The sequence below is a fragment of the Felis catus genome, chromosome A3, assembly GCF_018350175.1.
Source record: "Felis catus isolate Fca126 chromosome A3, F.catus_Fca126_mat1.0, whole genome shotgun sequence".
Taxonomy (NCBI): Eukaryota; Metazoa; Chordata; class Mammalia; order Carnivora; family Felidae; genus Felis; species Felis catus.
In genome coordinates this window covers 139,557,587-139,570,577 of record NC_058370.1, presented here as the reverse complement: position 1 = coordinate 139,570,577, position 12,991 = coordinate 139,557,587, and the positions used below count along the sequence as shown (strand labels likewise).

The following is a 12,991-nucleotide window of genomic DNA, read 5'->3' as shown; positions in this document are numbered from 1 at the left end:
CCAGTCGTGCTCAGCTAGCTCCGGGGTTGCTTGGCTCGGAGCCCTGGGACGGGGCCCTGTGCTCACTTGCCTGGTGGCCCCAACATCCAACACACACGGGCTGGGCCGGACCACAGACCTGTCACCCGTCCTGGGGGCTGAGTCAGGGATTTGGATGTGGGCAGGGCTGTCCCCGGCGGGCCCGTGGGTGGCATCTCCTCCCGGGTCCTCACCTGGTTCCCTGTGCTGGCTGCGTCCTGATGTCCCTTCCTCACAGGACGCCCGTCAACGGGATTGGGGCCCGGCCTCACGACCTCGTTTGACCTCAGTTACTTCTTTAGGCCCATCCGCGCTGAGGCTGGGGACAGTGGCGAGGCCGGGTGGACATCAGGCAGGTGGAGTGGGGCCCCTCCCACACAGGAGCTGGCTCGACGCAGGGTGACAGGCCACAGACCGCGGTGGATGCGTCTGGGAAGTCTGTTCTTGGCCATTTTAGAAAAATCAGTGGGATCGAAGAGTCACAGGTCCCATGTGTCTGCTTGGCCGGCACTGAGCCCAGCAGACCTGGGATGACCCACACGTAGGCACAGGACCTGCTCCCACACAGGAGCCGGCGGGGGACGGGCAGAGACGCCAGCACCCTCTCCCCACCGCAGGTGCGTCCTGGGCAGGTGGTGAGACCCGGGAGGCGACGGGTCTGGAGAGGCCACCTGTTATCTCGCCGCTTCTGGGATGGGGAGGTGGAAGTCAGGTGTGGGCCGGGCACTTCCCGAGTCCCGTCACCGAGCCCTGCACGTCCCCGGCGACTCCTTGCAGCCCCCTCCTCACCCCCGTCCAGCCACGGCCCCTTCAGGTCTGCACCCATCAACCCTGCTCAGTTTCTTTGCGGAATGAACAGTCAGCCCGTAGCTGGGGCGCCTGCTGTAACGGGGCCCCACGGCTCCCCCTCGGGGCTCCGACCATGGAACGGAGTTCAGCCTCCACCTGCTTCTGTGAGAAGGGGCGCCGAGGGCTCGAGCTCGTGGCGTCACATTGCACCTCCCCCCACCTGCCCGCTCGGCCCCTCTGTGAGCACAGCACGAGCACGCGGGGTCCCCAGCACCTCTCCACGGGGCTCACGTGTCTCGTCTCTGCCTGTCGGTCCTGGCGGGAGGACCTGTTTCCTGGAAAAGGGCAGGCACCCTGCGCTCTCCCCAGCTCTCCCTGCACCTCACATCGGGGGGAACCTGTCTGTGCAAATGGCTGCTTCGGGCAGATTTGTGCCCCCAGGTGCACCATGCCGTCGCGAGCAGACGCGGGCCCCCTCAGGACCAGGGTGGGCTCGGGCTCCCGGGCACACGGGCCGCACGCTTGGCAGGCCGGCTCACTAACCCGCTCTTTCTCCTCAGACTCCGGGAGGCTCCCCAAGGCGTCCTGGGTCTCCGTGGTGCTGGGTGCCCTGCTCGTCGGCGGCCTGGCAGGCCTCACCTGGACGGTGGTTTGCAGGTGGTAAGTCCCCGCTCTTCCGCCGCAGGGAGGCCATTTCCTCCCCGCGGGCAAGGCTGCTGTGTTTCAGGGGCCAGGGTAGAGGGTCAGTGCCCCAAGCCCTTCCGTCCCCAGAGCTGTTCTGTACAAAGCATTAGACTTCCTGGTTCTTGACGCTTCAAACAAGGAAAGCGGGACAATGGCCCTCACGCCCTGGAGTCAGGTGTCTGTGGGCGGAGACCCCGGGGATGGGCTTCTGGGAACGTTACAAGGTTGCAGGATGCTCTCTCGGGAGCCGAGATTCGCCCCCGCCCCTGGTTTCTCAGAGAACAAGGGTCCTGTCTTCAGCCACATCCGCCACTCCAGGGCCGACTCCTGGGAAGTTGGGAATTGGGAAGTCGGACTTTTACGCCGAACCTGGCAGCGTGGTGGGGCCTCAGAGGCAGATCTGGGCGTCTGTGCGGCGGACGGGTCCGCGCCCCTGAGCCGCTCTCACTAGCAGCTCTCAGGAGTCAAGCTCAGACTCTTGCTGAAGTTTCTCGCGTGCATAAAATGCACGAAGCCGTTGCTCGTGCCGTCTGGCCGCCCCCTCCACACCCACCTCTGCCGCACCTCGTCCACCCCTGCCTCCCGCGGTCTGTCCCTCCTGCCGCTCGCCCCACGGCCCCGAGGCCTCGCCCCACGGCTCCCGCGGCTCCCGCATTGCTCTGCATCTCTCCCGTCTTCCAGCGATGCGGTGACCTCCATGCATCGGCGCCTCCGTGGCTCCCGCCACGTCCCGACACGTTCAGAGACGCCTGCCCCTGACCTGAAGAGGGACATCTCCCCGTGTTCCTACACCCTGCAGAAGCAGGTTTTAAACAGCCAAACCTCATAGCCACGGCAGACAGGTGTCACCGTTGTGAGGCCACTGCTGTGCTCCACGGGTGTCACCGACCAAGGCCAGCCACAGCCCTGCTTCTGTCCCGAGCAGCTGGAGGTGAAGCCCCCCCTAGTGTGACGGCCCCCCTCTGCCCATCCCCCTGCCGAAACACACTGATAGACCTGGCACCCATATCCTTTAAGCTCCAAGACCACCTCTGCCTCGACTTCTGTCCCTGAAGAGTTCACTGTGTGTCTGCTAAGTGGTTTTTAAAGGACACGCTTTGCAGCAGATTCGTAACGTCCGACAGAACTAACGTTTGCCGCAGTTCAGACAATACCGCGAGGGATTCCTTCGGGTCACCGTGAACAGGAAGACCCAGACATCACGGGTCACGCGGGCCGGTAAATTTAGCTGTTACCTCGTCTAACTTCTCTGTTGGTCACCTGAGTCTTGTTATAGGCTGACATGCGTCCCCCGAGGTCACACGCTGAAGACCCGACCTCCGGTATCTCGGAATGTGACCACATGTGGAAGTGGGGTGGCTGTGGATGAAACTAGTTGAGATGAGGTCATGCTGCAGTGGGTGGTCCCAACCCAGCAGGACTGCCGTCCTCACAGAAGGGGGATGGGGACAAGGACGCACACAGAGAGAGGCCGGGTGGAGACGAGGGCAGAGATCGGGGCGTCTACAAGCCAAGGGTCTCCAGCAAACCCCAGAAGCAGGAGAGAGGCTGGAGTGGATGGTCCCTCACCAGCCCTGCCGACACTATGACCTCGGGTGTCTACACTGCAGAACAGGGAGAGAGCAGATTCCCGTTGCCCAGTCCCCAGGCCGCCGCACGGTGTTGCTGAAACCCCAGAAACTCGTATGATAGTGTCGGTCTGTCCGTTTCCGGAATGTGTCACTTGCCCAGGCTGGTCGGCCGTGGAGTAGCCGCGGGAACCCGGGGGCTGCGCGGGGCCGGGGCCTGTCCTCGGCCACCGCGCCCCTGCCTCCTCCTACTTGACTCTGGCCCGACTGTGGTCGCACCCTCAGGGCTGTTCTGACTGTTCACGGACCGCTCACCGCCCCCCCCCCCACTTACCTGGCGGGGAGTCCCTGGAGTCGGGTTCGCGAGCGTCTCCAGGTGTAGGACGGCAACCTGTTGTGAGAATCACTTGCTCTCAGAGGCGCGGACGCTGGCGCCAGTACCCCCGCAGCGAGCCGCTAAGTCAGCGGAGCAGCAGAAACTCGCGGGGCCGTCAGCAAACACCGCCAGACGGGCTGGGCGCCGCTCCCGACCTGCCACGTGTCACGCGGCGAGCAGCTCACGTTCCGTAATTGAGCGCGAACGTGCGAGTTTGTGTTTGTGAACATCGCCGTTAAGACACCGGCCCTGGTCACCGGGTTACGCCTGTAGCCCCCACACCAAGAAACTGACAGCCGTCGGCCCCACGAACACCTTTCCCGGGAAGTCTGGGGGGAAGCATCCCCCGAGCCTGACGGCCGACTGCAGCCGGGAGAACACCTGAGATGACTCGGCCGAGCGGCTCGAGGCGGATGCTCACTTGCAAACAGGACAGCAGTTCACGCAGGAACCGGGCTCAGACCACGGCCGGGGCCGCCGTGTGGACCAGGCAGCCACACCCTGAGCCACGAGGGGGTGCAGACCTGCCACGCCCAGAAGCGCCCTTTCCACTTGCGGGGTCCACTCCCCTCCGCGCCCCGAAGGCCTTTCACCTTTTTTACCTGAAACTGCTTTGGTCGACAGCTTGAATTTTCCCAGTTTTCAGTCCTCCCAGCAAGGGGGGGAGGCTTGGAAAGGGGGAGTTTGTCCTCTGGATTTGAACCCACACAGGGAACAGAGGGAGGGGGCTCAGCTCCTGGTGGGCAGCCCTCCTGGGACATCTGGTTAGTGGGCGCTCAGCGGGGAGAGAGGGAGAGTCCGGCTGTGCCCACACGGACGGCTCTGCGTGCACGATCCACAATCGCCTGGCACCTGGGCCCCTGCTTCCCGCCCAACCCCCGCCGCCAGGCTGGGTGGCCTCGCCTGGCGCCCTCCAGCATGCTGCGCGGTTGGAGCGAGTGTCGTGCGTGACGGCTGACCACACGCCTGGGACACCTGTCCTCCTGTCTTGGCCTCTGCTCCCCATGGAGCAAATTCAGTGACTTCGCAGAGGGTGTAGGCACGGGGCCTCCTTGCCTCCACTCCAGCCAGGCCAGGGGCCGAATCCAAGGCTCCCTCTCTGTCCCGCGCTCCCCTGGGCCCTCTGCAGTCCGGGCACAGGGGACCCCGCGGGAACAAGCGCCCAGCCGTCTTCCCAGACCTTTCCTTCCAGGAGACCAGATGCCTTCACCCACGCTACCCCAGGGAGGGTGGTTCCCCCAAGGCTTGTTGCTGTCGTGTCCTGAGTCCTGGAGACGTTGTAAGTGACCGCGGGGATGACGGGCTCCCATGCGGCGGGCACAGCTGGCGGGTGAGGACGTGTCCGAACGTCCTGCTGAGTCCTCACTGACTCACCATCAGCGACACTTCCTTCCTCCCGGATGGCCTACACTCCCCACACTCTCGCTCAGGTCCTGGTGACCCGCCCACCACAGGAGGAGGCTGGGCTCGGAAAGCCGCGTTCACAGCCTCACGCTCCTGTCTCTCCACACAGCCGGCTCCCTGAGAGCCCGCACCCACCTCCTGCCACCTCACCAGTCCCGTCTGTCCCCACGTCCCGGGAGCAGGACCCATGAGCCAGCTTCCCGCTCGCTCCTTACGGAACGCGTTGGAATCATAATTCCGTGACAAACAAAAAGGAGGATGAAAAGGAAAACAGTCCACTCCAATGCTCTGTCCACAGAAAATTCTGTTTTTCTTTCCCTGAAAACCTGTTTGTGAAACTACTCGTTCCGAGAACATGAGGTCTGACGAAGGGAGTTGGTGTGGTGGCCTGTGTGCGGCCGTCGGGGGGTGTGAGTGTTCTGCACACGCATGCACACACGCGCACACGCATGTTCCCACTCTGAGGTGACCGCAGCGACCTTCTAACGAAAGGACCGTGTGAACCGAACCCACCACCGCCTTGTCCCTCGAGGCCCTCACGGCTGCCCGCGTGCCCAGCGCCGTTAGGCCGAGATGGATTGTGGGACCGGAGCTCCAGTGGAAATGGCAGGGTAAACACAGGATACAAGCGGAAGGCTGGCGAACGGGGAGGCGGAACGCCCGGGGGCCCGGGGCAGGTGCCGGCGAGAGGGTGTCTCCGGGAGCGGGCCCGTCTCTGTGGGACGTGCGGTTCGGACAGGGGCCTGTCCCACGCCTGCAGCCACACATCCCAGAGAGAGGGGTCCAGAGAGCACGGCCCCTCCTGGCAAGTGGTGGCCACGTGCTGTGCTGTCCCAGATCCGTGGCAGACATGCCCACGCCCCTGGGGCACCCACCCGGCGGGAGAGCTGGGCCGCGGGCAGAGGCGGAGGTGGGGGGGGAGGGAAGGTTGAGGCACACAGCCCGTGAGACTCGTCTGCCCAGGTCTCTGGTCCTTCTGCCTCTCAGCCACCACCGGTCCTTCCTTTCCCGGCGTCCCAAGCTGTAAACCAAGGTGGCTCGGCTGACGTCTTTCTTCATATCCACGTAGACGCACATCACTGGGACCGGCCCCTCCTCCTGGGGCCACCTCTGCGCCCGAGGGCCCAGTGCGTCCTGTGCTCACGTCCATTCGTCCCGCGGCATTTCCTAGTTTCCCTGTGACCCCTGTGCCCCCGGCTGCTGGGGAGGGTGTTGTGTCCCACGCTGGGGACGCCCCTGCTTTGTGGGGTGGGGGGCCACGGCCAGGACTGGCCCCAGCAGGAGAGGCGCACGCAGCACGTCAGAGATGGTCACGTTTAAACGCAGAGCGTCCTCAGTGAGTGTGAGAATTGTAACATTAGTGGGAGTGGGTCTTGCCCGTAATCCCAGTTTTCCGCGTACGGATTGTGAGTTTCTGAACGCGTCTCTGCACGAATTTAAAGTGCCGTCAGATAGGGGTGGCAGCACCGGGCTCGGGTGTGGTGTCTGCGGCCGCAGGGCTGGCGCTGGCCCCGCTCCGTGGCCTCCTGACGTCCGTCGTCTGACCGAGGACAGTACAGGCCGAGAACGTTCTCGTCGCAGTAATGCCGCCAGGCTCCTCCCCTGAGAGGTCGGGGTTGGGCGGGGGGGGCTCCCCGGTGCTCCAACACTCCCTCCAGTCACGGTGGCAGCACGGCGTGTGGGGTGGGCCCTTGGGGTCCCTCTGAGGAATGACAGTCGTAACCAGTGTGTGCTTGTCCGCAGGACACACGCGGGCCGCAAATCCTCACTGCCCATCGTGCAGACAGGAGGAGCCTGCCCGCCGGGTCCTGGAACATCCCCGGAAACGGGGGCGCAGCCTGGTGCCTGCACGCGGGGCGCGGGGCAGGTGGGTGCACACCGGGTGATCGTGGGTCCCCGCGTGGCAGGTGTTTCCGTCCCGACCAGGAGGTGCTCCCCACAGCGCCCGGTCCTCCCCATTCTGCACCTGCCTGTGTGTTTTCTCCCACAAACCGCATTTACAGGAGAATGTGAACTAGTGAAATGTTAACCTACTTTTTAAAAAGCGTGGGCAAATTAGAACGGGTGAGCCAGAGTGGAAGCCGTGAAACGCTTTCGTTGTGCCAACTGAGGGCTGGCGGCGGGCGTTCACCCCAGGTACTGGCTCAAGACGCCGCCAGCGAACAGGAGCTGAAAGGAAACGTTGACTTCTACATGCACTTTTAAAAAATGTTTTAATGCTTGTTCATTTTTGAAAGAGAGAGAGACAGAGTGTGAGGGGGGGAGGGGCAGAGAGAGAGGGAGACACAGAATCGGAAGCAGGCACCAGGCTCCGAGTTGTCAGCACAGAGCCCGACGCGGGACTTGAACCCACAGACTGCGAGATCATGACCTGAGCCCAAGTCAGACAGTTAACTGACTGAGCCCCCCAGGTGCCCCTAAATGTACTTTTTAAAAAAATGGAATAGCTGTAAGTAGCGTATGGGCTTGTTTTTTTACCGTTTTTACTCTGTACATGTGACCTCAACAGATGCATTAAAAAGTCACTTCTAGGGGCGTCCGGCTGGTTCAGAAGAGTGTGTGAATCTTGATCTCGGGTCATGAGGTCGAGCCCCACATTGGGTGTAGAGATTGCATAAACATAAGTAAGACTTTTTAAAAACTCACTTCGCACCCCTGCACCTGTCAGACCTAGGTGGTCGGCGGGCCCTTGCAACAGCTCGCTGTCCTGTGCTCCCTGCACACCTGCGCCCCTAATTAGCCCGGCCGAGACCCGAGGGCCGACGCGGGTCCCCCGTCTGTCCGTGTGCTCAGTGCGACTTGTCTCCCACAGGACCCGGCCTATGGATCGCAGACCCCCCTCTGCCGGTAGTAACCACAGGCGCCTGCTTGGAAACCCCGCGTGAGAACTTGCTTCCGGCTGATTCCTGGGAGCGCACGGCCGTCTCGGGGCATCTGGGGCAGAAGTGCACCCTGGAAACGACACGGCCCGGGCCTTTCCGTCCTGCAGGAAGCGAGCTGCTGCTCAACACTCAGAGCCGCGTGTCACACACACGTGTGCTGCCCCTTTGTGGGACGGGACACAAGACAGTAGGCCTGCAGTTTACTGACCGGGGCATTCGAGGCTTCAAAATGGATTCGTGTTCCCCAAATCACTCCCGAGGCTGTTTTCCACATCAGGGCCCGTCTGGCGTGTGGTCCAGTGACACTCAAGGGCGGACAAATAAATCCTCCCCTGACAACCGTCTGGCTGTGCGTGTGTGTGAGCCTGCCTGCCGGCTCCTCCTGGGGCTCCTGGACGGGGATTCACCAGCCCCTTCGTCCAGCCAGACAGACGGGGAGGCGCCGTGTCCACTGCGTTCAGGGATCGTCTCCCCCGCTCTCATCCTGGCTGTCTCCTTCCTTCCACCCCGCTTCCTGCCCGCGCACCTGTTTCCTGCTTGTGCGTTTTTCCAGTGTCCTGTGCCCAGGTGGCCTTCGCGCCTGTGTCCTCTCCCGGCTGCCCTCCTCCGGGTGGGCCTGGAAGCAGGGCGACTCTCGGGGTCTGTCTCACCCCCGCCCCGAGGGGTCGATGGCACGGTGTCCCGGGGCCCGGCCCCGCTCTGGACACATGCTGCCTGCCCCCAGCTCCCCTCACTCAGGCAACAGCCTGGAGGCCCTCTAAGGCCTGGACCTGCTGGCGTCGGGGGACCGGTCATCCCCACAAAGCAGCTATTGTCATCGCCCCGCTCTTCCACACCGAGCGACCAAGCAGCAGCCTGGGTCCCTCCAAGGTGGCCAGTCCCCCTGGGCCCAGCCGGGGGATGGGAAGAGCACAGACGCACCTGCCCGGGAACCTGGGGAGTTAGTGACTCAGGGACACACTCCTGGACACCTCTTCACGACGCGCCGGGAAGGAGGACGCGGCAAGGAAACTGCCGAACGTCCGCGGCCCTGGCGTTCGGAACCTGCAGATTCTGTCATTCCCCACGGGTGCTGGGTCTTCTTGTGTCCCCAGACTCTCATTGCTGTTAATATGAAGTTAATGACGATTCAGCCACAGTCAAGCACCCCGGCCAGAGCCCCCTCACCACCAGACGTGGGGGGCGTAGTGGACCCACAAACATTGCACGCCGCGTGCTCCCCGGCCTGTGGACGGAGCTTTCGGGACAGGCTCTGACTCCGAGCGGTTTCTGTAAGGAGATGGGTGGACACGGATGGACAGTCCGCTGCCCCTCAGGGTCCCAGCCAGCCACCAACAGCGCGACTCGTGCGCGGCCTCCGCTCCAGGCTCTTGTTTTGGGCTTTCCCGCCTCGGGGCCTGTGCGCGTGGGGCTGGCCTCATAGGCAGTGCTGATGAACAAGTAATGAGCCCGAAGGACGAGCCCAGCTCACACGGTCCCGACGGCTCTCGGTCCGACGACCCCTCACTGGCCCTTCCGGTGCACACGTCCGTCCCGGGCGAGCCTCACCGCCGACCAGGGCCCCCCATGGGGCAGGACCAGGCTTCGTGACCGACCTCCAGGAGCCACGACCTCCAGGCGCCCCCACCTCCAGGCGCCCCGACCTCCAGGCGTCCCCACCTCCAGGCGCCCCGACCTCCAGGCGCCCCGACCTCCAGGCGCCCCCACCTCCAGGCGCCCCCACCTCCAGGCGCCCCCACCTCCAGGCGTCCCCACCTCCAGGCGCCCACTGCACCTCATGTTGCCCCCAGACAGCCCTTGGTGGAGGCAGGTGTATCTGGGAGAATAGTCCTGAGGGTTCCAGCCCCGCTCCGGACTCCAGCTGCAGTCCTCTCCCGAGCGGTGTGCCAGTTACCAGGAGCTGTAGCAGGACCCGGGTGGGCTCCCCAGTCCCTGGCCAGGACGCTGGCCGAGGTGCTGGGCTCTGTCCTGTCGGGGTGGCTCGCATCTGGGGCCAGGCTGGAGGAGGCCACGCCCAGAGTCGGGGTGGAAGCGGATCCCAAACCTTAGCAATTAAGATCCTTGGCAGGATTCATTTCCTTGTGGGTGTGGGACGGAGAGCAGCTTTCGGAGTCAGAGAAAAAGGGTTGACTTTGGGGGGTTTTGGTTTGTGTTTATTGGTCTTGGGGGATTTTTGTTCTGTTTATTTCGATTTTTTTTTTCTTTTTCCGTGGCCAGTCAAGGCACGCCCACAGCTGGGAGAGGCCCCCTGGGTCCCCGCCATGCCCCTCCCCCCGGGTGGGTCCCAGCGAGGCAGTGATCGCGCGGGAGGGCAAATGACAGCAGAGGGAGGGCCTCTGGCAAGAACAGGTGTCCACAGTGAGCTCAGAAGCCCCGCCCCTGTGCCGTTGCCTCCTGCGCTTAAGGTAGGGGCCAGGGGGTGACCCCACCAGAAGGGGGCGTCGGTGCCCCGTCCCACCCTTCCCGCCGCCCCAGGGGCCACTGAGTGTGAGAGTGTGACGGCCGATGACACAGCCAAGGCTCAAGCCCACACGTGCTGAGCGTGGGTCCGCAAAACGGCCACCACTGTGCTGTCGAAGCGGCTTTTCCCCAGCGAGGGGCAGGAATACCCGCGGGCGGGCGCCCCCACCCAAGAGCAGCCCAGCCGGTGAGCAGGGCCATCCGCGCACCTTCGGCCGGGCCCCCGCAAAGGCGCCTCAGGTCTGGACCCGCCGGCCTCCCACGGCTCTGGCTCAGCCCTGCTCGCACCCGACGGGGTCCCCAGTCGGTGCCCGCCCAGCACCCGGCCCTGCGTTTCCCTGCCTCGGGGACGGCCGGCTGCCCCTCGGTGGCTCGGGGCTGACGTTAGTGCTGGTTCGTTCACGGGGACTGTGGATAGGTGGCTGGAGGGCTCTGCAAAAGCGGGTGGCGTTTGAGAAGGACAGAGCTGAGCGGAGAAGCAAGGGCTTTGGGATTCCGCTCCCTCTTTTGCGAAGTGTTGGAACGTCGCTGATCTCTCCGTCCTCCCCTGCACCCACCCGAGGGAGGGGTGTTGGAAGAGGGAGCGGTGCGGTCCTGGGACCTGGGGCTGGGGGGTGGGGGCAGGGTCTCTTTCCGGTGGATTCCACAAAGGAGCATTAGAACAGCCTCTGTTAGCCGGAGGCCCGAGGTGGGAAGTCGGCGGGGCCGGGGTCTCATGAGGGCTGGGAGGGCACAGGCGGTGGTCCCGCCTCAGGACCTCCCCCCCACCCCCACCGGGCCCCAACTCCGGGGAAGCGGTCCATTCCGAAACACAAGAGCGTTTTCTGCACAGTTTTCGTGTCTTGAGCTCATTAAGCAAATCAGGACCCTGTCTTCCCAGCCAAAGTTCCTCCTCATTTCTGGACTGTGCGAGGCTCTTTGGTCACACATCCCACGGGGTTGCATCTGGGGTGATTGCGTTTTGCTGCGGTTCTGTGTACTTTTATAAAGATACTCCTTTATCCCTCATTTCAAGATGTGAAGTAGAAATAAAAAAGCATTGACGACATTCAGTTGAATGTCATGTTACTTATTTTCGGCCTACATTACTTCCTTAGAAAACAGCAGCCAATAGCAGGAGCCTCTTGGGCAGCTGCGGATAATCCTTTTCACGTTAAATGGTTTGCTCCGAAATTCTTCTTCTTTATACAACACTTAGGACGCTGTGTTGATTTTTAAACTGTGCAGATAAGTTCTCTTAGCTGTGAGATTCATTTCAGGATAGCAAAGAAGCACTATACAACACTTGCTGTAACAAGGCAGGGTGGAAACTTCTGGCTTGAAATTTTAGTCCTAATTCTCACTAAAGTACAGATGACTGATATTATTTCCATGCCTCAGAAGAGGCTGTCATGGGGGCTCCTGGATGGCTCAGTCGGTTAAGCATCCGATTTCAGCTCAGGTCATGATCTCGTAGTTCATGAGTTCGAGCCCCACATCAGGCCCTGTGCTGACAGCTCGGAGCCTGGAGCCTGCTTGGGACTCTGTGTCTCCCTCTCTCTCTGCCCCTCCCCTGCTCACTCTGTCTCTGTCTCTCTCTCTCTCAAAAATAAACACTAAAAAAATTTAAACAACATATTTATAAAAAAAGAATAGGCTATCATGGGGGAAGTGGCAAAGAGGGCGGGGGGTGAGTTTGGGGGTCCCAGAAGCCACGCTGGCCAAGGGCCACCTCTCCCCCAGCACCTGAGGGACAAGTTGGTTCCCTGGAGAGCATCACTTCCTCCTCTCAAAGCTTCGGGCCTAGAATATGAAGAAAAACATTCACCCGAAAAGTCCTCGGGAAGGAAAACCTCTGAGGAAGCAGGACCTCGTAAGAGCATATCCTGGTTCCCCGAATGGAGAGTCTATTTCACAGCCCAGGAAACGGCCTCTGCTGACACGGCACTGCTGGGGCTCCACTGTGACTCTCGCCTCTGCACCGGGCAGGTGAGGGCGCAGGGCTCGGGGCTGGAAAGTGAAGGTCAGAACAGGGACGGCAAGGGGGCAGGAGGTGGGGGTCCGGTGAGCAGATGGCTTCGCGGTGCCCACAGAGGGTCCCCAGGCCGCCCCGAGGTCTCGTGAAGCCCCTGCCGCGGAGCTCCCCGCGGGACCCCGCACGGCCTTGCTATCTGAACCAGTGATCCGTTATCAAACATGTTTTTAAAAGCAAAAAATCTTTCTGAGAATTTTGTAAAAGCTTTGACCCCCCCCACCCCCGCAGTAACACGTGAATTAGAAAACAAGTAAAGTTTGGAACCCATTTTATTGCATTGCATGAAAAATTGATATCCGTGATGCAGACAGAATATAAAACCCATCTGGACAAAGACGCCCCCTTTTTTCTCATGGAAATTAAACCATCACTTATGGAAATAAGTTTAAATGAACTGTAAGATGCGCGGTACGGGACAAAAGGTAACTATCCACTATGCTCCAGAGGGGAGGTTGAGGAGACTGTAATCACTTGTGCAGGAGGGTGGGCAGAGCCCCTGTGGCCTGGGGCCCACGGCCAACCCCACACGCCACCCACCTTGGAAGTGGTTTCCCGGGCCTCCTGCGGTGGTCCGGCCTCTCGGGACACGGTCCCATCGGTAAAATCATGACTGCCTGAAAACAGGCACAGACTTCTCTGCAGAGGGCCACACAATGTCTTGGGCTTAGAGGGAGCCGTGGTCTCTGCCGCGGCAAGCGGCCGTGGACAGATGAGCATCAACAAAATTTCATGCCCAAAACAGGCAGTAGGTGACATTGGCGGGGACACCACCGTCGCTGGCCCCCGGGCTCGGAGT

At 62.0% G+C, this 12,991-nt stretch overlaps 1 protein-coding gene across 1 annotated transcript in view; it reads left to right on the top strand.

Annotated features, from left to right (window-relative positions):
• The window catches only part of TPO (thyroid peroxidase), a 47,670-nt gene extending 36,441 nt beyond the window's left edge, over positions 1-11,229 (top strand). Inside the window, exons 15-17 of the mRNA XM_045055112.1 lie at positions 1,368-1,467; positions 6,583-6,706; positions 7,652-11,229. Of these exons, the coding sequence (XP_044911047.1) occupies positions 1,368-1,467; positions 6,583-6,706; positions 7,652-7,690 (263 nt within the window). The 3' untranslated portion in view covers positions 7,691-11,229. The remainder of the gene's footprint in view (positions 1-1,367; positions 1,468-6,582; positions 6,707-7,651) is intronic.
• The last annotated feature ends 1,762 nt before the right edge of the window (positions 11,230-12,991 follow it).